The sequence below is a fragment of the Centropristis striata genome, chromosome 19 (genome assembly GCF_030273125.1).
Source record: "Centropristis striata isolate RG_2023a ecotype Rhode Island chromosome 19, C.striata_1.0, whole genome shotgun sequence".
Taxonomy (NCBI): Eukaryota; Metazoa; Chordata; class Actinopteri; order Perciformes; family Serranidae; genus Centropristis; species Centropristis striata.
In genome coordinates, this window is record NC_081535.1 from 20,976,756 (window position 1) to 20,999,811 (window position 23,056).

The following is a 23,056-nucleotide window of genomic DNA, read 5'->3' on the forward strand; positions in this document are numbered from 1 at the left end:
TCACCAGGGGTAGGCTACTTGTGCCCCAGTGGTACTGCAAGGTACATAAAATAATTGTGGAGTAGCTAAAAAAAAGTGAAATAAATTGAAATATACAGTACATCTGCAACATCATATTACCACATGTTGACATTGAGAGCATGTGAAAGCTGTTTATTGAGCAAAAACAGAAATCTTAATAATTAGTCTACCTACAAGTAATAAATAAATTATTGAAAAATACAGAAGCTACAAGTTACTAAATGCTTGGTAAATAGGCTATTTATAGTTAGTGTCATGAGTAATGTACAGGCTAAATGTTTGAAAAAGATACAAGTTATGCATAAACAGTTAAAATTGTTAGCTAGCTTAAAGGCAATGATTAAAGGGTGAAAAGGCTAACAAATGAAAATAGTTAAAATAAAATAGTTAGCGAATGTAAGCCTAATGAAGGCTTATAAATAGTTGTAAGAGATTGTAAGTAACTGTGGTTAAAATTGTTAGCTAACTTAGAGGATGAAAAGGATAAAATACTTAGCTAACAGTAATTTATACATTGTTGAAAAATATAGTAAGTAACTGCTTAAAAGTTTAGATTGCTAGAAGTGTTTGAAAAGTGTTTAAAATATAGCAAAAGTGATGATTTAACAGTTGAAATTATTAGCTTAAAATGACTACATTGTAAGTAAAAGTAAAAAAGATAACCAAACTGGTTGAGAACATGAGCTAAAAGTAAATGGTTTAAAAATACAGGTAATGGACAATATGGTTGAAATATCAAAATATAACCCAAGACAGTATGAAAATTCCACATTTATCCTGGCCCAAATAATTGTGATTCACAAAAGTATCTCAATAAACATCAAAACATGTTTTAAAAAGTCCTTAACAATTGGACTACACCATACATGAAATGAGAAGATGGAATTTTGGTAAAATAAAATGCATTCTACTTGATGTTAGCTGTTACTTCTAGTTAGAGGACAAACTGTAGTAAACTGCAGTTGATTTCCCAGAGCCATGTCATGTAACGTTTGTGCCAATTACAAATAAATAAAAAAAATCAATATAGGACTGCAAATTAGTAAGCTGGTCAGCTTTTTCACAGCACATGATCATATTTATAATTATCCTGATAATGGAAATTCACTATGATCAACTTATTGTGTTTTTTATTGCTCTCTGCAATAAAATCATGTCCCCTTCCCAAAATTGAATTATGTACATATGCTATATTACTCACTTGTCAGAAACTCTATGCTTTTATATGTTATCCATGCTTTGCACTGGAGTCTGAAGTATATGAGAGCATTCTTACCGATATAGACCACATTTAGGAACACTGAAATGCTAAAAAAAAATCATTAATAATGGAGCAATTCATATTGATCCTTTCCACTTTCAAACCCCTACAGATTTATGTTGTCCTTATTTAATGCAACGGGCAGCTACTATATTGTTTTTTGTTGCTTTCAGTAGACAAAAAACACCCAAATCATTACTTCCACTTAAAATAATGTTATTGCAGTCGAAGCTGTCCCTGATGGAGAAAGAGGATTTCAAAGCACAGTGTACACTTTGTGGTGGATTAACATTTAATTATACCTTACATTAGAACACTAGCATAATAACTTTCAGTCTGTCTCTGTCTGTCACTTAAAAGCCCCACTGGATGGCCAAAAAAACAGCTTTGCTTTCAGCAGCTGTCTGCCTCGGTGAACCTATATAGCCTTTTGTGCACAGACTACCCACTTAAATATGACCCTTGACCACGAAATAATAATAATGGACAGAAACCCAAGCTTAGAATTTGATTTAGATATGTCATACTGCTTTCATGATTATAGTATTAACATCTCTGTGTTCAGTGGGGTTGCGAAATGAAAGTCACAAATTAGTCATATAATTCCTTCTTCATTCTGTCATCCTACACACCATTCATCAGATCAACAGAGGGGCCTCTTCACACCTGCAGCACTCCATCTACGACAACTCCCCATTAAAGCTGCTGGATTAAATTCAGTGAAAATGCTGCAGATCTGAAAAACGCAGCTCGACAAGCTTTTGTCTATTCAGAAACCCATAAGGATTCAAAGGAAACAATATGTATTAATAATATATTGCTAAATGAATCTATCTTCAAAAGATGAATCGAGTGACTCCTGAGAGCAGTAATGAGGGCGCTGTGGGCAAAGTGAACAAACATTCCCAAGATCATTATTCCCAAGTTAGACTCAGCCTGGGGAGCGGCACCGTGTGTTTGCTGCTGAACAAATAGTACCGCCGAAATGTTCACTGAGTTAAAGAATATTCTGTATTCTGTCTGGCTTTTGAATTTACTGGCTTCAGCCTCATATGCACTTGTTCTTTCAGTCAAGCCGCTTGTGTGTGCATGATTGCAACTAAGCAACCCAAAAAAGTGCAGCCCCCACAATCTTTTTCTATTCCTCAACAAGCATGAAGGAATTTTGGACCATGTTAGCGCCCATAACAGGCCATATCTCGTTTGATCTACAGCCAGTCTGAACATTTACCATTCAAAGTGAAAAGTGAGTGGGTAGGGTTAAAGGATTTGCACTTTTCAAGTTATGTATATTTGTATGAGGAGGATCAGGAGCTTACACTTCAAAGCATATAGCAAAAAACCTATTAAAACTAGTATATCCCTCCCTATAGCAACATTTAAAATCAAAGTCCTTTACCAGAGCTAAAAAATCTTCCTCTTTATGATAAGTAACATACAGTTCTGCAGAGAAAGGACTGTTTTGAATGGGAATTTGCAAACAGGCGTAGACATGTCACAGGTGACAGTTAATCTTAAAATTATTTTGCTTTCTGTCCCACCAAATGTCACCACTTTGCTCCAGGGGAGCAGCAAGAGTTCAGCGCACACCTGTCTCTGTTTTTCTCCCTGTACACCTATCTTTTCATGACAAGGCAAGTGCAGGCGATAGGAAGCCTTTTTTTTTCCCCCTAAGAGCGCACGACAGTAAGCCTTTCAGCAGACGCATGTTCACAGACCCCCAACCTCCCACCCCCCTTCAAGCCCCCAAACAGGCAAAGGGCATGCAACTGTCCTTGTGGCGATAGAAATAGCCCCGTCCCCTTCTAACTCCTCCCCATCCACAATCTGTGCTGAGTAAAACAGCTCGACAGGAAGAAGAAGTAAAAGGGAGGGATGGAGAGAAAAAGGAAGACAAAACAAGGGAGGGGTTGAGTTATGGTGGGAGGAAGCAGGGAGGAGGAGGAGACTGAAGAGTGCTGCTCCTTTTCTCCTTTTTCAGCTGAAACAGTCTCAGGAGCTGCCCCCCAGCAACAGAGGGAGAAAAGCATGATGAATAATTAACTTTGAGAAATGTCACAAGCGGCAGAGAGAAGTGTAATCATTTCTCTGTTGGGTTTAGAGATCTGTTTTTTATTCTTTTCCTCTATGCCCTGTAGTGCCACGCTACGCAGAGACTGTAACCTGTCCCCTAAAAGCATCCAATACATTCCCCTACATACTTTTCAAATAAAAGCAAATAAATCATTAATATTTGGGCCTTTTAGCAGAATCACGGAGACATCGCACAGAGGTCTTCTAAATTTATAATCAAGTCATTGATGTCAGTCTCATTAACTGTAAAATCACGTTTAAGGAGGAGAAATCTCTGGTGGTAATGGTTCCATCGATGTCAGGAGGAGCTTGAGCTTTGTTTCTTTTTTGGTTTCGGGAGGAACACAACATGCCCTCTCACTATGAATAAAAGATAAAAATGACAAATTACCATCTTCATGTTCTAAACAAGCTAAATTTGTCCTCTTTCCCATAAACCTCAGAGCTGTGAAAATGAGTTATGGATTACCATGACCCAGTTTAATGAGGTAATTGCAGATATTTATCATTTTTATTGTCATTTTTCACAGATTTATTACCAAAGTGTGCCGATACTTGGCTCCCAAATGTATTGGTTTGTTTAAAATTTTAAATTGGCCTGCTTTTTATGCGTACCCTTTGTCTCTTTGCCATGATGAAGATAATTTCTCTCTTTCCGTGGACATCATTGAAGGCGCAGCACTGTTCAGCGTCTCAGCCCTCAGCTCTGTTGTTACTGTCGCACACATTGTAAAGGAGACTGTAATGACATGGATGATTTAATGCCAAAGGATGCTTAAAGATTTCTGTCTCATCGACGTGTTTGTTAATCAGGCACACTCTAAATGAGATTCCTTATCAGTAAACACATTGATTGTCTGAAATGAGATGCTGATTTTGCCAGTATTATTTATCTTCTTTTTTAGATGACACTGAGTAATTATTCCTGTATAGTGCTGCTCGTGTAATATGGAGATTTATTGGGAGAATGAAGTTCAACATTGCTACCATTTGAAATTTATTATTTGAAGTGGTGGACAGCATAGGTTACATGCAACATCAACAGGTGAAATGTTTAATAAAAATATACATTTCGATAAATATCAATACTAAATATGTGCAAAACAACATGGTCTCACAGGAATCCGTGAATAGCCACGGAATCACTCAAATTTCCATGAAACTGACACGGATTTCGCTACAATGCAAGTTAATGCCAGTCATATCCTGTGGCTATTCCAACATACAAAGTGATTATGTACATTCACTGAGTGAATATTTAGAAAATAAAACATATATTTCTCGCTAGAAATGTGATCAAAATCCATTTTTATGCAGAAACTAAGTCAAAATATTGATTTTTTCACTAAAAATGAGAGAACTGTCCGCCATGTTTTTTGTTCTGACCGCCGGGACCTTGAAAGTCACGTGACTTGGAACAAACCAATAGGAAAAAATATCAATGGAATAGCCACAGGATATGACTGTCGTTAACTTGCATTGTAGCGAAATCCGTCAGTTTCACGGAAATTTGAGAGATTCCGTGGCTATTCCACGGATTTTGAGTTAAGCGAATCCGTGGCTATTTCACGGATTCCTGTGAGACCAGGTTCCTGCAAAACTAACTAACTTAACTAAAATAGTGACAAAATGTTGTATCTTCTGAACATCAGCATGTTATTTTCAGTGTGTTGGCATGCTAAGTGCAGCCTCACAGAGCTGCTAGCATGGCTGTAAACTCACACAGGCAAGTTTACAGAAGGATTGTGCAGCTTTTGCAGCAGCTAAACCTGCACAAATAAACCAAAAACAAAGTGGGTGAAATGTGCGCCAAACAATGCAGCCAAGCAAATAGTGGCTTGTAGCTCCTGTGCTATTTGCACAAAAAATTTGAATTAAGAAGCATGCATACATTTGGTGCAAGATTGGCCCCCTTTTTTTATATATCCTGTTGTTACAGTCTGTCAGTGGGTTTGATAGGATGAGTGACATCCAGTGCAATTCACATAATTGAAATCAAACTGTCAAACTACGCTGATCAAATATGAATCAAGATTATGTTACTCTGTTGGCTATTTCTTGCCTCAAATGATTTCTGAAAAATATTTTAGTGACTGTAATTTTAAATAAAGTTTATCACCTTGCTGCCATGTTTGTCCTTATTGAAAACAGACCAGGGACCGCCCCGACTTCAATGTGTCACTCAGCGATACACTAGATCTTTTCAGAGGCATTTGTGTCTGCACTTGTTGATAACATCACTTGGAAATCAAAAATGAACTGAGGTTCCAGACTAATATGCATTGGGGAATTAGTCTTGTTCTTTCAGGCAAGCCTTTCTGTTCAAAAGAGCCTCATTGCAAAAACAGCTGATTCGCAAATATCCACATGCAGTTACAGTGACATCATTGTCGTCTTCAGAGTGTTGGTGGTATCTGAAGTACTTCATAAGTCGTGCTTGAAATCATACCATCTTCTTTTACAGTCTGAAGGTTTGCATTTAAAATAACCAACAGCACTGACACACTGAGATACTTAATCCCAGATATAGTTTCTCTATGTCATGTTTAAATTCCTTGCCTGAAGTTTTGAGGAATGATTCTGCTCCTCTGCAGTCAGGACCTATAGCTTGCAATCTAAAAATGTGATTTTTCTTTTCTCTGCCATAGTTCCGCCTAATGCGTTCTTGTTGCGAAGGAAACATTCATTCTTTGCCACATGGGTAATTGCAATCACATAAAAAATTGTGCAAATTGCGCTCAGCTGCAAAGAATTAGAACAATATATTTTGTGACTGGGATCTTAGGATGGGGCAGATTGTGCTTGCAGGTGAGGTACAGTTCATGGTGCTATCAATAGCTGCAATCCATTTCTTTTGAATTTGCTCGTCAGTCTAGCAGGAAAAAAAATGTGACACATTTTCACATGCAGGCAGAGACACAAAAATGGCTTTTTTGCAGGATGGTTTTCCTGTCGGGTGGCACCTTTGAGAAAAAGTATCAATCCACACATATTCCTAAAGGAAAAGTACCTAGAAGGCATTTGAAAACTTCAAAAGAAAATTCAAAATGTATATAATAATAACAAATTATTATCATTAATATGTTGTCCTACAGAGTTATAAACAAGGTAGACAGTACGATCAAAACAAACCGCAATTAAAAATAGTGTGCCTTCATATGACCAACATATAAAACCAGTCAGAATAGATAGAAAAAAAGAAAGCATTCCCTAATTGGCCATCTAAAGCGCGTAGGAGGACAGAAGTTTTTGACTCTCTGCTAAGCTTTCCATAAGTGGCAAATCAGTGAGAAGAGAGGAGAGTCTCTCCCCAACGGAGCAATCAGCATGTTAATACTGAAGCAAAACACCTCAAAAGTCTCCCTTGTATTAGAACCCATTTTAAATAACCTAACAATAGCATTTAATTAACAGGGAGTTACACCTGAGCATTTAGATTTTAACCAAAGAAGTCTCTGTTGTTATTTCAGTTGTCTTCCTCTTTAATTATTCTGAATTAGAGTCTCGCTGAGATTCTCTGGGGCTTTAATTAGGGACTGAATTAAAGTTATGTAAATACGGTTGGAAGCTACGGAGTCTTTAAATAGAGTTGTGTTGCATGTGGTATTTTATTTTCTCTTTTTTTCCTGAAAGAGAAAACATCCTAAGTCTTTCTTTTGAAGTTTGTCAAATCACTCCAGGGTACTTTTCCCTTAGGTGTTTGTGTGGATTGATACTTTTTCTCAAAGGGGCCACACGACATGAAATCTATTTCTGCAAATGAGCCATTTTTTGTTTCTCTGAATGTGGAAATGTGTTTTTCTCCCATACATACTTGAGTATTTATATTATTGTGTAAGAATGAACCAGAAGCTGACATGCATGAAGCTACCTGAATGTATTAATGACTGATTCTCCACCTCCAGTTTTCTGATCCACTGTGAAAATGAAAAAGAGTGGGATCAACCTCCCATTGGGCTAGATTAAATCCAAACTAAGTGCCTGGGCCCAGACTGCAAGCCTGTGTCTCTGAATAATAATGGGTTCTTTCAGCTGTGTTTGTCATCAAATTAGCCCTCTACTTCAGACGAGGCGCTCTCAGAGTGCAATTCTCAACAACGACGGAATTCAAATTAGGCAAAGTCAGTTTGAGGTTTGTAAGCTTTAAAAAGGGAGAATGAGTTTCATTTGTGAAGGTGATGATTGCAGTAGGAGGTAAACTGACAGAGTTGTAGGTTCATAAAAACAGCTTCCTTCCTGCTGCTTTCACGGTGAGTCACATCACAGGAGGGATGGTAAAATAAACCTGAAACCAGCAGCTTCATCTACATGCACTAAATCTTAACCATGACGCCTTTGAGGCCCGTCCATCAGCGCACACTTCCAAAACTTATTTCTTTGTTTCCTTAATAAACACTGCAGTGCATTTATAAGCACGAGGGACGGCTGTTTAATAGTCTGGAGGCTGACTTCACTTTTGTTTGTCTTCCTGCCTCGAATTTTGTGTTCAGGTTGAGTTCCTCCTGCTCATCTCCGCCTGACACACTATTCTTCTTGTACCTTTGATCAACTCAGGAGAGGAAAAGTTGCCCTGGGACGCGCCATCACTCCAACACAGCAGGGGGGGAAGTTAGAGCAGGAGGGGGCAAAGAAGAAGGGATGGAAACTCTTTTTTTCCCCTTCCGGCAATTTCAGTCTTACACACTCTCCAAAGGATTGAGCAACAATTAAAAGATCGATTCGGGGCATCCGATGAGGTGATGACAGGCTTAAATCTCAACTTGCTGAGACTAGTAGATGTAAACTAAATGTGTGTCTATTCATTTATTATAATGATCTTTATCAGGGATTTCATCACGAGTAATTACTTCAAGCATAGAGCTGGAATTAAAGATTTATGAGTGGAAGTAAGTCCCAAGTTTCTGTGGTGAGAACAGACTCAACCACAAGTCATCTCATGAAATTCTGATGATCCACCTTATATTTTACATTTAAATCAGTTAAAAGGCAGTAGCCATTAAAAGTAGATTTTTATTTAAAGCCTTCCGGCCTGCTTAAACCTTACTAATAATTGACATTTTGTGGCAATCAAGTGCAACCTTCCTAAATTAACGCCATTGGAGAGTGGATCTCTGAAATTATAATACAACTATCTAGAAGATGTTTGACTAGCCAGTTAGCAAATAAGTTAACTCAATAGCCACATTCAGGTACCTTTCTTTGCTGATTTTGTGTTGACGGATGAAGTTGGGTGTTGTGATGGTTGTTTCACTGGTTTTTGAGCTGCAGACTGCGGCATTTTAGCCTTGACCAGCCGTTATTATATCTGCTTTAGCCCCCATAGCTGCCTTGTGGCCTCTGCTTCTCTGCTGCTGTCCTAGGTTGCCAGGTTTGTGCACATCGCCTAGTCATCAATATTTTTTTCAAAAACAAAATGTTACTTTACTAATATAAAAAGTCAAAAGTCCTTTTGAGTCTTCTGTCTAAAGTCTAAGTCAAGTATCCAGTCATGAATGAATGTCCTGAATACAAAGTTAAAGTCAAGTCAATTCCAAAAAAGTTGAAACACTGTAAAACAATGGATGAGCTCCAACCGAGTCATACTGAGGCTCAGGAGGGTAACAGATAATCTTTCAGAATGAGGAATGAGATTTAAATATATTACATGTTTAGAACAAACTAAACATAGCAAAATGTCATGTTGACGCTGATGTTCTAACACAAGTTGTCACTGTGGAAGATCACCAAGTTATTGTAAAGAAGTTTGTGTCATACTTGATATTAAATCGCATATATAGTTTTCGGGGGAATCTGCAACTCTCTGCACTTTGTTTTCATGGCGAAGAGTTCTGTGAGCTGCAGACACTTTTGAAAAGAAACTCTAATCTTGTTTTGGAAAGAAACCCTACACATACAGACGGAGACTCTAAATGGGCCAATAACCATGTTACATCTTATTTCCCAAAAAGTTGAAACACTGTAAAACATTCAAAGAGAAAAAGAGAAAAAAACACATTTGAGTTTATATTTACAAAAGTCAACCAGTCTGAACAAAAATATTTTGTCTTCTTGAATAAATGTAGAAATGAATCAGAAATGATCACATTCTATTTTATTAACATTTGACACAATATCCCAACTTTTTGGGAATCAGAGTTGTATCAGTGTTAGTTAAGCAAGTATGAAATTCTCAAATTTGCGACAGTCAAGTCATATGACTCATTTCCCCCACCTGTAATAAAAAAAACTAAAAAAAACTAAAAAATGCATTTAAGAATCAGTACCAAAGTAATAGCATGTACTTTAATATGCAGATCTGTTCAAGGGTGTTTCATTCATTCAGGGATAATTATGGGAATTAATTTGCTGGGACCTGACACTTAATCATACGTGCAAAATCAAACGTTAATAAGGATTAATGGATGGGTAACTGAACATCATTTTTCTATAAACCAAATTAGCTTAACCTTAGAAAAGGAGAAAAAAAAAACAGGAAACTCTTTAGCGTACTAACACACCTCGCTAAAGAGTAATCATAGTAATGATTGCTCTCACCATATTACACATCATTTTTTGTAATACCTCCTCCAGTAGTACACCAATTGACCTTTGAGCCTTGGGCTTGTGTTTTAAAATATAAAAATAAATATACAATGTCAAAGCACAGTTGTTTTCCATGCTTAGAGCAGATCTGAAGGGAACTGAAATGATCACAGTAGTTCTGTAGTAAGAGCTAAAATACTTTGTATCAATGTCTTTTTTAAAAGAAGGTTAATTCCATTAAAACACACATAATATATGTGAGCACAGTCTTCACTTGACTTCCTAATACTGTAAATATTCATTACCTGAAGGCCAGAGATGTTGTTGACCTTGCCGTTAAATTCCCATCTTTCAGTCGATATTGAAATGAAATCTTTTGTGCCACGCCGAGAATCTTCGTAAGTGTTAGGTGTCTTCACACGTCTTTGATGTTCTGGGACAGAGCGTGGGGTGAAACTTGATGTGGTTTTTATCATTTATAAATATAATACTTTAATTATAAATACAGTTTCATTTGAATGAATGAGAACAAGTTGGTTCAAAAGGCAATTCACCTTCCTGGATAAGCCTGTGAAGCTCTGGTTGCCGGTGCTATAATCCACAGATCAGCCTTTTCATTTGACAAAAACACTTTAATTTGTTGAAGAAATAGTCCAAAATATCTTTTTTAAACATATTTTTAAAAAATATATAATTTTTAAAGGCATACTATGCAGGAATTGCTTGTAAACTGATTGTTTGTAAACACACCATTCAAACTTGGCCCCTCCTCTCTGGCTCAACGAAAGTGGAAGCAAACCCCAGATTCACTCAAGTTTTTTTAACAAGCTTTAGGCATTTTGTCTCACTATAATCACATTTTTTGTAGCTGCATGCCCAAAGGGTGAGGCCCAGAAATGTCCTGAAAACAGCAACATAAAAAAAATAAAGGAGAAAATACTGGAAGAGGACATGATCTCTGCAGATACAGACACAACTAAACACTTCAAACGTGTCAAAAGTAACAATTTAGACAAATGATTTTGGTATGAGTCTATACATTGTTTTTGTTTGGAAGACTCTGCATAGTAATCCTTTCTCTAAATGATACATAACCTCCTGCTTTTATTAAAAATACATAATTTCACTTTTACCACCTGTACAGTACAGAGCCAGGTTCAATTTTAAAGCATCTCCCTTACCCAGAACATTCCACCTTGTCGTGGAGAGTTCAAAGCCATTACAGACAAATTCACAATCTTTTACAGTCAATGTAATGGATGCAATGGATGAGTTCCAACCCAGTCATACTGAGGCTCAGGAGGGTAACAGATAATCTTTCAGAATGAGATTTAGATATAATACATGTTTAGAACAAACTAAACATAGCAAAATGTCATGTTGACGCCGATGTTCTAACACAAGTTGTCACTGTGGAAGATCACCAAGTTATTATTGTAAAGAAGTTTGTGTCATACTTGATATTAAATCGCATATATAGTTTTTGGGGGATTCTGCAACTCTCTGCACTTTGTTTTCATGGCGAAGAGTTCTGTGAGCTGCAGACACTTTTGAAAAGAAACTCTAATCTTGTTTTGGAAAGAAACCCTACACATACAGGCGGAGACTCTAAATGGGCCAAAAACCATGTTACATCTTATTTCCAGAAAATGTGCGGCGTTGAAAGGCTGCTGAAATAGCTTCAAATTGTTTGCTGAGAACAACGGCAGTACTTTGTAATGGATTGTTTTGGTCTGTGTCTCGCTCTTTCTCCCTGCAGGGCTGAAGCAGATCCATGCCCTGTCCATCCAGGGGAACTATGAGCTTCGTATCGACTTGGAGGACTTTGAAAATAGCACCGCTTATGCTCAGTATGGAACCTTTGGAGTGGGCCTCTTCTCCGTAGATCCTGATGATGATGGATATCCTTTGACTGTGGGGGACTATTCTGGCAATGCAGGTATGTAAGCTCAGTGAACTAGTTAGACTTGCTTACAATATTTGCTGCACTTGTGCTCTGATTATTACACACACTTTTTTTTTTCTTTTAACCTAATTATAAATACAGACATCACAGCTGAATCCTGCTATATGGAAGACTTAATTTTAATCATTTATTCCAAATCCTTGACATCAGACATCAGTTTCCTCACTAGTTAACTTGTAAGAGTGTCCTTGACTTTACTAGTTGACTAGTTACACACATTTGCTTCAACTAGTTAGCTAGTGAAAGAAAAAAAAATCACTAGTTTACTAGTTAAAGCCTTTTTTACCTTACTAGTTAACTAGTGAGCTTCAGAATGTTTACTAGTTAACTAGTGAAGGCCAACATGTTTACTAGTTGAACTAGTGAAGGCCAATGTGTTTACTAGTTAACTAGTGAATGCAAAAATGTTCACTAGTTAACTTGGGGTTGGGGTCTTTTTGGACCTCCTTTTGGACCACTAGTTAGGTCCAAAATGTGAGGTCCAACATGTCAGTTGTGTTGCTTGTGAACATTTTGACTTCACTAGTTAATTAGTGAGTTAAAAAAAGACCCCAGCTAGTTAAATAGTACGCGTTTTAGTCTTTGGTAGTCAGCTAGTGAGATGAAGCTTGTTAAACTAGTTAACTAGTACAGCCAAAAAATCTTAGTTAGTGTAACTAGTTAACGTGTAAGCTGCAACATGCAGCCACTAGTTAACTACACGGTTCCCCATGAAGTTGGAATAATTCTGTTTTCAGACACAGTCCTCTGTTAATTGTGGTTTAATTTTCATTGTAATATGTTTGGAAGAGATTGATTAATAAAGTTTTGAGAAGATGTACACTTTATCTGTCAAGAATAAATCACATTTAAGTTTATTATTAAACCGTGTAGTTGCAGTTCCTCAAGCCAACATGTTCACTAGTGCGCAACATGCAAATGAAGCAGGTGGGATAATGACAAATTCCTCAGTCCTGATTGGTTGGTGTTTCTTTATTTTGAACTGGAGAGCCAACCTCCTCATTAGCATTTTGTGCAACTAGTGTAACTCGTTTACTAGTTCAACAAGTAAACACTTTAAGCCTGACTTATTGACAAGTAATTTTCAAGGACACTCCAACTAGTTAACTAGAGAGTTTTTTTCCCTTCTCTTGTTAACTAGTTGAATAAAATGTGTGTAACTAGTTAATTAGTAAAGTCAAGACACTCTGACGAGTTAACTAGTGAAGATTTTGTCTAGTTGACACTAGTTCACTAGTGCAGGAAACTGATCAATATTATAATAATATTAAGGATATGTAATAAATGCTGAAACAGCTTTCCATACTGCTGCCAACTTCAGTGCGTGCTGTATGTTATTATACAGTGCAGCAGTAGGTGTCTCCACTTGTTTAACCATGCAGACAGTTGCGCGGAGAGAAGGACTGCTGGTGTCTGTATCTCTGCTCCGCAACCACCAAATCCAAGCCAGCTACCTGTCACCTTGATTAAATTACTGCCAATTAATTGCACTGCTTGACCTGCAGCGTAAACAAAAACCCGCCGTTGAAATGAAGAAGCAATTTAAAGAACCTTTGGGGAGCGCTGCGCCAAGAACGCAGAGAGAATGGGGACAGATATGAGAGATGGAGCAAGAAAAAGAGAGGAATAAGGGAGGGTTGGGAGAAACTAGGATGGAGGAACGAAGGGGACAGGTGCGAAAGAGGGTAACAGGAGAAGGCTAAATAAAAACGAGGATAAGAGAGGCAGAGGAAAGGGAAAGTGTGTGTGTGTGTGTGTGTGTGTGTGTGTGTGTGTGACAGCATTCCCAGATCTGGTGTCCTGTAATGCTCTGGCCTGACCTTGAACTCACCTGCCTGTTGGACATTTGAATCCAGTCAAATGAAGGGTACTCAAACTCTCAGTGGATGCTCTCACCTCGGCCTCCCTCTCGGCAGCGCTACTATTATTATTAGTAGAAACATTTTGCTCTCTGCTGCGGCTGCTTCCCGATCAGCTGGCAGGTGCTCATTTGGGCCAGGAGCAGCTGGATCTTTAATGGGCATCAGAAGAGGCTGCCGGCCCTCAGATACCAAGGTGACAACCACCGCCTTGCAAATGAGCCTTTAAGTGCTTCGGTTTTGTGTTGTTTTGTTTTCCTCTTTCTCCACATCCCCTGGACATCATCCCGTTGTCGACGTCACCGAGCTGTTTCCCTTTTCTCCCCCGCTGTCTCTTTTCTCTCAATGTCGAGCAACACACAACATGAATATCAGACGTGCCTGTCAGATTATTTTTCCGGCTGACTAGTTACCATGGTAATGCCAAATGGAGAGCAGAGTAGGACGGAGCGAGAGGGTAAGGAGCCGGGCGACCACATCCTGGGCAATTAAGGGCTGTTTGATGCCCTGACGAGCTGTTAGCCGTCACCTGATGGCTGGCGAGCGGTCTTTCATTCTGCTCGCAGCTTTATCCTTCTATCCACTTCTGGTCACAGTGTGAAGCCTGCTTAGGGAAAGAAAGGAAAGGACAGAGAGTTCATTGGAGGTATGGGGAGTTTATTGAACATTATGAGCTGCTTGAGCATCCTTTTTTGAACACTTCTACCGTAGTATCTTCATTTTACCTGTAAGCCTCTTAGAGCAATGGCGTGCAAAGCAGTTATCGATGCAAAGAAATCTTTATATAGTGAATAGATATTTTTTTCAGCTCGGCAATTTGATTGTGAGGATCAGACTTACCATGCAAACCATGATTAAGGGCACTTAGGTGATTCGAATTGCCTGTGCCTGCAGTAGTCTTACATCATTATCATATTCACAATAACAGGTTTGCAGGAAAGAAGGCCCTCTTACTGACTATCATGTAGGCTTTACAAGATTCCAGTTCAAATTACCGAAAAGACTAATGTTGATACAACCTGAAAGAATTAAATCACCATACTAGTTCATTAATTATGTCTTTTCTCTCCTCATATAAAATTGCTGTCCATTAACTGACATGGGTTTGTTATTAAAAAGAGGAAGATTAAAAGGTCACTACCGAACCTTTGAAAAATTGGCTACAAAGCCATTTGACCTCCTGGTTTGGATAATGAGAAGCTGTACTCTGGAGAAGCTTTATTTTTATTATATCATCTCCCTCTGTTTATAGAAATGATTAATTGAAAGGCCTGTATTATTTTTGAAGTCAATCACTGGTGTAATTGCTGGTTTCTGGTATTAGATCCTGAACATGTTGTTGAAAGACCAAAAGAGTCTGTGGGAATTGGATGTATTTTTAAATGTGGTATTTGATATATTTTTCTGGAGCTGATAATGGAAATTGCTAATGAGTGAGCCATCCCAGTCCTTCTCATCTCTGTTGAGAGTTGCACATGTGCAGTACCAATCAGGTATTGGTGAGAAAATGGCAGCAGATAAAGACAAAGCTTATGAGCGAACATTTCAATTATCCTGGAGTTCAGTTGGGTTGTGTTTGAGGATGTGGGAGAAACTGCAACTTTGTACTGTGTAGTTTGCTGCAAGTTTAAGAGCAAGGCGTATAATGGGCGGTCATTTTTTTAAAGGCCCGTTTGTCTCAATTGTATGGTTGCCCTGTTGTTATTTGATATCCCCTAAGAAATACAACAATTTGTATGGAGAGAGAGCTCAGCATGTCATACTGCGAGAACAAATACACCACAATATACAGGACAAGGGCAACCATACAGGACAAGGGCTGAAACACTGACCAAATACACGTAGCACTAATAACATTAAATTTGAGCATGTCAAATAATCATTTTAGCATCCTATTTCTCCCAGAGAGGACACCATAGCTGTTAGTAAGCTAATGTTAGCCATGTGCTGGCAAGCTAAGGCGCTAGTAAACATGACAGCTTTCTCTACGTTCTTTTATAACACAAGCTTCATCACAGAAGTTAGCGTAAAACTGAGATGGCAAAACACATTTAACATTATTAGGACAACAACCAGTGTTGCCAACTTAGGGACTTTGTCACTATATTTAGTGACTTCTCAGACCCCCCCCCCAGCGACTGTTTTTCAAGCAACTAGCGACAAATCTAGCGACTTTTTCTGGTGTTATTGGAGACTTTTGGACACCCGTTCAACGGGGGCTCCCTCGTCCCAAAGCACTCACATCGGCACAGTCCTCCCACAGCAGTCTCTCACAGCTGCAGTCACGGAGCAGCAGATGTTATCCCCTTAGTGTCCAGTCTGCAAATAGCACATGCGCGAAGACACCGATGGCTGGTTTACAGGTGTCTCTTTTGGGTCGCTTTGGCAGTCCTGAGGCCGGATAAAGGAGGAGAGAATTGTGACAGAAGACAGTGCACTTGCAGTTAGTATATTTAGGGTGATTTTTACTCACATTTTTGTCTTTCACAACGTTATTCCTCTCTCTTACAGCGTCCATTTCAAGTATGCACGTGGTAAATTATGCAAATTAGGTGGTTACGTCATTTAGCGACTTTTAGGACAGGTCATAGCTACTTTTCTTACTGAGGAGTTGGCAACACTGGCAACATCCCACAGTTTTCCCATTCTTCCTGCTGTTATCCCTTGTCTTATGCTTGTACTTTTGTCTTCCTAAAGGCTCTGTTTTTTTCGGTCCGACAGCTCATAAAAATTAGATTTTTTTACTCTGTTGGTAGTGCATCCCACCACAGGGCAGGTTTTTGGTCTTTTTCTGTTGTTTTTTAGCAGACAGAATTGACAAAGGCACCATCAAAAATGTACTTTGGGCAAGTAGTTTCTGTCCCACTCACCTAACCTGGCTAATGAATAAAAATATTAACGCTGAACCCTGACCTGTTGCTTTAAAAGTTTATTTTTTTCTACTCCCAGCTGCACTTGCTTGTTTCAGCGTGTTTTATTCTACTTTCAGCGTGTTTTATTCTACTTTTTAAATGTGTACTGACATATTCAAATTCTGTTGTACATCTTTTCCTGTCCCAGGTGACTCTCTGCTGAAGCACAACGGGATGAAGTTCACCACCAAAGACCGGGACAACGACCACTCTGAGAACAACTGCGCCTCCTTCTACCACGGTGCCTGGTGGTACCGCAACTGCCACACCTCCAACCTTAACGGCCAGTATCTGCGCGGCCAGCACACCTCCTATGCCGATGGCATCGAGTGGTCCTCCTGGACTGGCTGGCAGTACTCCCTTAAGTTCTCTGAGATGAAGATACGACCCACCCGTGACCCAGAGAATAAATGAGATGGACAAAAAGAATAAAAAGGAGAAAAAAAAAAGTTTTTTGAAACATTACAAACCACAATTTCTGACAGCTAGGCGGAGTTACTTGTCTTGATATTGTTTATTCACTAAAACATACGTCTTTAAGTTTAGTTGACTCTGCTGTTTGCCTCCTGATGTCTCGCTCCCTTTTTGCTCCTCTTCCTCCATCTCTTAGCTAGTAGCATCATGCTGGCCCCTTGTCCTTACCCTTCGTCTCTTTCTTTTCTAGAAAAAAAAAAAGCAACCATCATCATGCATATTTTGGATCATTCAGTTCACAAAAGCAGCACACCAGAACCCACAGTCCACTGCGCTAGCTTTATTCAGTTTGACGTGGTGGTCCAAGTGTCTCCTGCAAGACCACACACCAGTAGTTTGCTCCTGACATGTAACTCTGACCTCCCATCTGTGCTGACATGGCACTTCGATTGTGGTTCAGTCTCACTGCCCACTGCTGTATAATCTTTTTTGCCACAAATACAATAGAAACAGACGAACCCTCCACAAAAATATGAAAAGGAGATACTACTCTTCCCCCCTGCTGCAGCAGTGTTTCAGCAGTGAGAAGGGACAGCGCAGTGGTACACTATGTCACACTTACATCCTTGATCTGTGTGAATGAGACCCAGCAGGGTAGTGGCAAGAAGTGCGGGGCCTCAGATAATTAGAGGGAGACAGAGACGGAGAGAACGAGGAAACAATTTGACAAGAGTTAAATTAGTCGAAAGAAAAGGGGGACAGAGTGAATCAAAGGGGAGTGAGGAAGTGGAAGAAGAGGAGGTGCAAAAAAGGATGAAAAAGAGAAAAAGGAAGAGACAACGGAGAATCTCATTCATCTGACTTGGGCCATTAGGGAGCATATTGGGCACTTTGTCTGATCTGCCTGCCAGCTGAGTATCGGCCAACTGATGCAGCACTCACAGATGGTAACCCAGCACTTTGTGTGTGTGTGTGCGCGTGCGTATATGAGTGTGTGCATATGTGTGTCTGTCTACAACGGAGAGAGACAGACAGAGTTCTCTAACATTATCAATTTCCTGTCATGAGTTCAGTAGAGCGTCTCGACTGACTAGAATGTTTAGCAGAGACGGACTAAACATGATGCATGGCTGGCATACCTTCACACTCTCCATTTAAGTAGTTAACATGACATAACAAAGCCTGTAATGTTTGTACATGTAATAGGAAGGAACGAACAATGACAGAAATTTCAAGGATCAAACTGTGTCATACTTTCCCCAGTCAATCTTAGTTTCTTGGACCTGTTTTCATGTTACTTTTTTACCAACAACCCCATTCCCACCTCTTAGGTTCATCCTGTTTTGATTTTTTTCTCCTTTCAAGGTGATTCTTATGGGATGTATCTGTGTGATAGAGTTTCTCTTGTCATGCAAAGGATGAGGAAGTGGCTGTAAAATAAGATTTGACGCTCTCAACCACCGTCTTTTTCTTCTGAGTAGGAAGTCTACAATGTGTTATGGCAGAAACAAAATTGCCTAAAGCAAACAAAAAAAAAACAGTAACTGAAAAAGAAAAAAAAATGTTATGAAGAAAAAACACAAAGGCAAACTGTGGGCAGAAAATAGTGCAATCCAGATTTTCACGTCTCTTATTTTTTTCTCTTTAAGTCGGTGAATCAACTTATTTTCAGTTTCATCGAGTTTATTTGGATGTACTAAGAGCTTTAAAAATATCTGTAGATTTTATGTACAGTGTGTATGACTTTTAGAGCATGTGAAGCTGTTTTCTTACTATGCTAAAACACAAAGAATACTCAAGCACATGGACTTCACAGAACCACCGATTGAAAAAAAAAAGAAAAAAAAAGAAGTGAAGAAGTATTTACAGAACTTTTCCCCCCTTCGTCTACCTGCAAGCGGGAGTGGCCCATGCTGCTCCAAAGGTCGGATGTGAAGAGGAGGAATGTGATTATCCCTAAAGCACATGCCCGTTCAAATCTGCAGCACAAATATAAATCTTTTACGGAAGGCACAATATGAGATTTGAACCCTCTTGGCACATTTGCTGCCTTGCTTCACATATGTGATCCTTCTGACATCTTCGGAGAAGTCCTGTGGCACTGGGAGACACTTTTTGAATGTGTGCTGAAGGGTGTTGCCCCAGCTGACATTGAGTTAAACGTGTAGCACCGAGCAATGTTGCACTGAATACCTCTGACACTGGAACAGCTGTGAGTTTTTTCTGTCATCGCCGGTGCTCGGAAGGATCTCCCCCAGCTGCGTGTGTTTCTGCAGCATCTCGGCTGTGTGTGTACAGCTATACAGTCACGTTTAGGCGGACTGTCGCCACCTCTTTTCAACATCCAAAAGCACAGACACATGTTACAAATACTTGCTGATGTTATTGCGACAAAGGTTTGATAATGTCAGAGGAAATTTAAGTCGGAAGTGTACGAAGTCACTCGAAGAGGAGGAGGAGGAGGAGGAACCGGACTGCGTGTGAGAATGTATGTCTGTGTCTATGTGCTAGACAGATGTATGTGTGCGTGTGTGTGAGTGCGTGCGTGTGCACATGTGCGTCTACAGTGTCTCTGTGTGTACACATATATGCACATGCTTCGGTTTGTACATGCCTCATGTGCATGAGCCAGACGACAGAGCGGGAGTGCGTCTCTCTGTGGAATTTTGAAGTAATGTGATGCTTATGTACAACTTGCCTCCCCTTGCTATTTGTGTTGATAACAGAGAGATTTACATAATTATAATGAACTATTACTTATTGTGATTGTGAACCCATAAGAGTGGACACCACCTTCTGGTACTGTGTTGAACTGCGCTCGTACCCTAAAAAAAACCCTGAGTACCCACTCCCAAAAATCTTTAGTCACCTCAACACAACGTTGTGCTCACTGTATGTGTTGATGCTATGTTGCCCCTTGTTATTTCAGTGTAAGTATTATTTGCCATGCCCTCTTTCTGTGTTTTTGTTGAGTGATTGCCTTTACAGTCACTCTCTCTGCTGAAACTAGCTAAGTCTCCAATGGAAGAGATGATAAAAGAGTGAAATCAGAGGCTCTAATCATTCCCAGGTATCCTGCTCATTACAGTGCATCAGCACCCCCTGATCGATCCCCCAGGTCCCCAAACCTTCTATCTTTCTTACTGTGTACCTCCTTAATTGCCTTAGCCTCTGCTGCCAATTCCCCCTCACTCCATAGCTCCTAAATTCTCCTCTCCTCTCTTCCCAGCTCCCTGCCTCTTTATTGCTTTGCTTTTTGCCCCACTCTCCCTCAGTCCTCCCATTCCTCCAGTCCCAGCGCAGAACTAACTCTGTTTTCTTTTCTTTTTCTTTTTTGGTGAAGTACTATAGATTGTTTTGCTGAATCTTGATACTGTGTTTTAATGTTCTTGTCAACATTTAATAAACATTCACATTTTATAAATGGGGAACACCCTGAAGTGTGTGGGGTCGTCTCAGTGCATCCGTGCATGCTTCCAGCAGTGTGGTTGCTATTTTTGAGTTTGTTTTTTTAATCCGATTCGATCAAGCTGAATAAAAACGGGCAATGCACATTTAAAAGTCATTTACCTTTCAAAAGAAAACCTTGTTCATGTTTTGGAACATCAACCACGATAAAACGACAATGCAGCTTGGTGTGAGAGGCAGCCTTTGCAGACCCAGAATGTAAAGTGTTTCAGGTATTAAGGGGCCATGCAAAGAGTTTTTAGCTTTATTTGCAAAAGGTTTTGAGATAGCATCTCAAAGTTGAACTGAATTTTGTTTGCTTACAGAAAGTTGCTGCTGAGTTCACGTCTTTCAAAATGCCTTTCATAAAAAAATTATTTGGCTCCAAAATGTCCCTGTTACTCTCAATCTCGCACAGAACTGTACAAAGTAAAACATTTAAAAAAAAATCCCAATCACAACTAATTGACGATGCACAAACCAGCTGGAGCTGTTATCACCAAGAACAAGATTATACAGCACTTACAAATTGGCAATATATTTTAATAAAAAAATAATAATAAGGCACGTGGAGATATCAGAGGAAATGAATTAGCTTTTAATAAGCTTTCTCTTAAATCATGCTCTATCTTAATTCCCACAGATAAGGTGCCTTGGCCCTGCTGATGTGCAACAACATTTTGGTTCTGCTTTGTTTTTTTTCAGGGCAGTTCAGGGTAAGTTTCAAGTGATATTTATACATGTGTAAAAAAGTAGCCCATGCATATTCAATGTCTGGGTAAAAGCATATCTGAGAGGAATAAGGTCAGATGTAGGAGTGATATACAGTAGATTTTAGTAGGTTTTGAACTATTATAATGTGGACATAGTACTGATATTTATTCATTAGTTAAATCTGTACAATGTTCTCTCTGAATTCCCCAACCCACATCGAGAATGTTGTAAATGCTGATGGTGTGTATGAAATGCTGTTATTCTACAGCTATTTAGTCTTCATGTCTTGCTTGACTGATTTTATTGCTTTATTGCTTTCTGTTTACAGTTTCTATTGCTCTTATAATTTGGTTGTGTAGTTAGATTCTAGTTAGTTTTGAAATATATTACTCCCAACAGCTACAGCCACGTGGATGAGCAGTTACATCTTATTTCATAAGAAATACACTTCACGTCTGTCTGTCTCTTGGACTATTCAGGTGAGTTCTCAGTAGTGCTGATAATTAGCTTTATGAGTGACTATTCAGGATCAGCAGCACTTTAGAAGCACTTCTCAAATGTATTTTTTAACATCCTTTCCCAGAGTCCCAGGTGGTTTAAAATCCTGCAACACAATGCAACTTGTCACTGATCAAATTTTAAGTGTCTGTGTGTGGCCAAAAGCCAAGCCAATATGGTGCATCTACTAATTGCCTTGAAGGAGTGTGAGTCATGATAGGGAGGGGGCAAGCTGAAGGAGTAACTCCGAGGAGGGATGCCAGCCGTGTGATCTAGCTCTTCAATTCACAGTTCAAAAGACAGCAAATGATGTCAGTGACGGAGTTCATATCTCTGAAGAGCCACGAGATGCACAAGGCATTAAAGTCTGGTCTTGACACTGTGTGAGTGCTGGCAGTGCCATCTACTTAGCCCCTTCAAAGTGCAGAATTGGCAGCAAAACATGTTTGCTTATTTGTGGAACTGTGTCAAGTTGTTTTAAATACCATTCCAACTGCTCATAGAGAAATCTGTCAAGTAAGGATAATACATCATAAAGGACTATTCTATACAATGCATTACTTAAAAGTAATCAGTAAGAATTTGTAACTATCGTTAGCCTAAGTTTGCCCCTAATAGTATAACCTGTATTCAGCTAATAGGATTTCCTTTTGGTTGTGATGTCACAACTATATTATTTATGGGTAGAAAGTGCTGGTACAGTGCTGTTACAACCTTTACCAGGCTGCAATGATGGCGCAGTGACTCCAAAGTGCAAAGTGCAATGGAAGACCCTTAAACACTTTCCAATCAGAGCAGACTGGTCTTGAAGAGACAGGCGCTAAAAAAGAAGTGTTTTAGACAAAGGGTGAATTCAGGAATATTTACACAGTTAGAGAAAAACAATGTGTTTTTTTAAATATTACAGTGTGTAGTCATGTTCTGGCAGAAACACAAAATACAACTATGAACCTAAAATTGAGTATTATATGTCCCCTTTAACAGGAAGTCACTGCCTAGGGAGAGAAATAGTTCTGGCACATAGCACCCTCTATGGGCGCAAGAGCAGGAGCCTGAAAATCATTTTGCTGTACCAACTGTGACAGAGACCAACTGTCATAGGAATGAATGGGACACCATCTTGGAACACGGAATCCACTTATTCTTAACGCATCTGTGATAACTCCCAGTTAACCCCCTGAGACGCTAAGATAATCAATCTCGGCTGTAGCTCCATGCACAGGCATCAGAGTATGGATCTCCTCATCTCTCAGCAAGAAAGCGAGTAAGTGTTTTTCCCCAAATGTCAGACTTTAATTGTGCATTCGTTTAGCAAAACTGGAAAATAGAGGGTCTAAATCAATAAAAATGTGCAGCCCCAAACTAAATA

At 39.3% G+C, this 23,056-nt stretch overlaps 1 protein-coding gene across 2 annotated transcripts in view; it reads left to right on the forward strand.

Annotated features, from left to right (window-relative positions):
• Positions 1 to 20,464, forward strand: part of fibcd1b (fibrinogen C domain containing 1b) — a 141,664-nt gene extending 121,200 nt beyond the window's left edge. For both annotated transcript variants that reach the window (XM_059358165.1, XM_059358166.1), the window contains 2 exons: positions 11,637 to 11,816; positions 16,763 to 20,464. In XM_059358165.1, coding sequence (XP_059214148.1) covers positions 11,637 to 11,816; positions 16,763 to 17,028 — 446 coding nt within the window. In that variant the 3' untranslated portion in view covers positions 17,029 to 20,464. The remainder of the gene's footprint in view (positions 1 to 11,636; positions 11,817 to 16,762) is intronic.
• Positions 20,465 to 23,056: the final 2,592 nt, after the last annotated feature.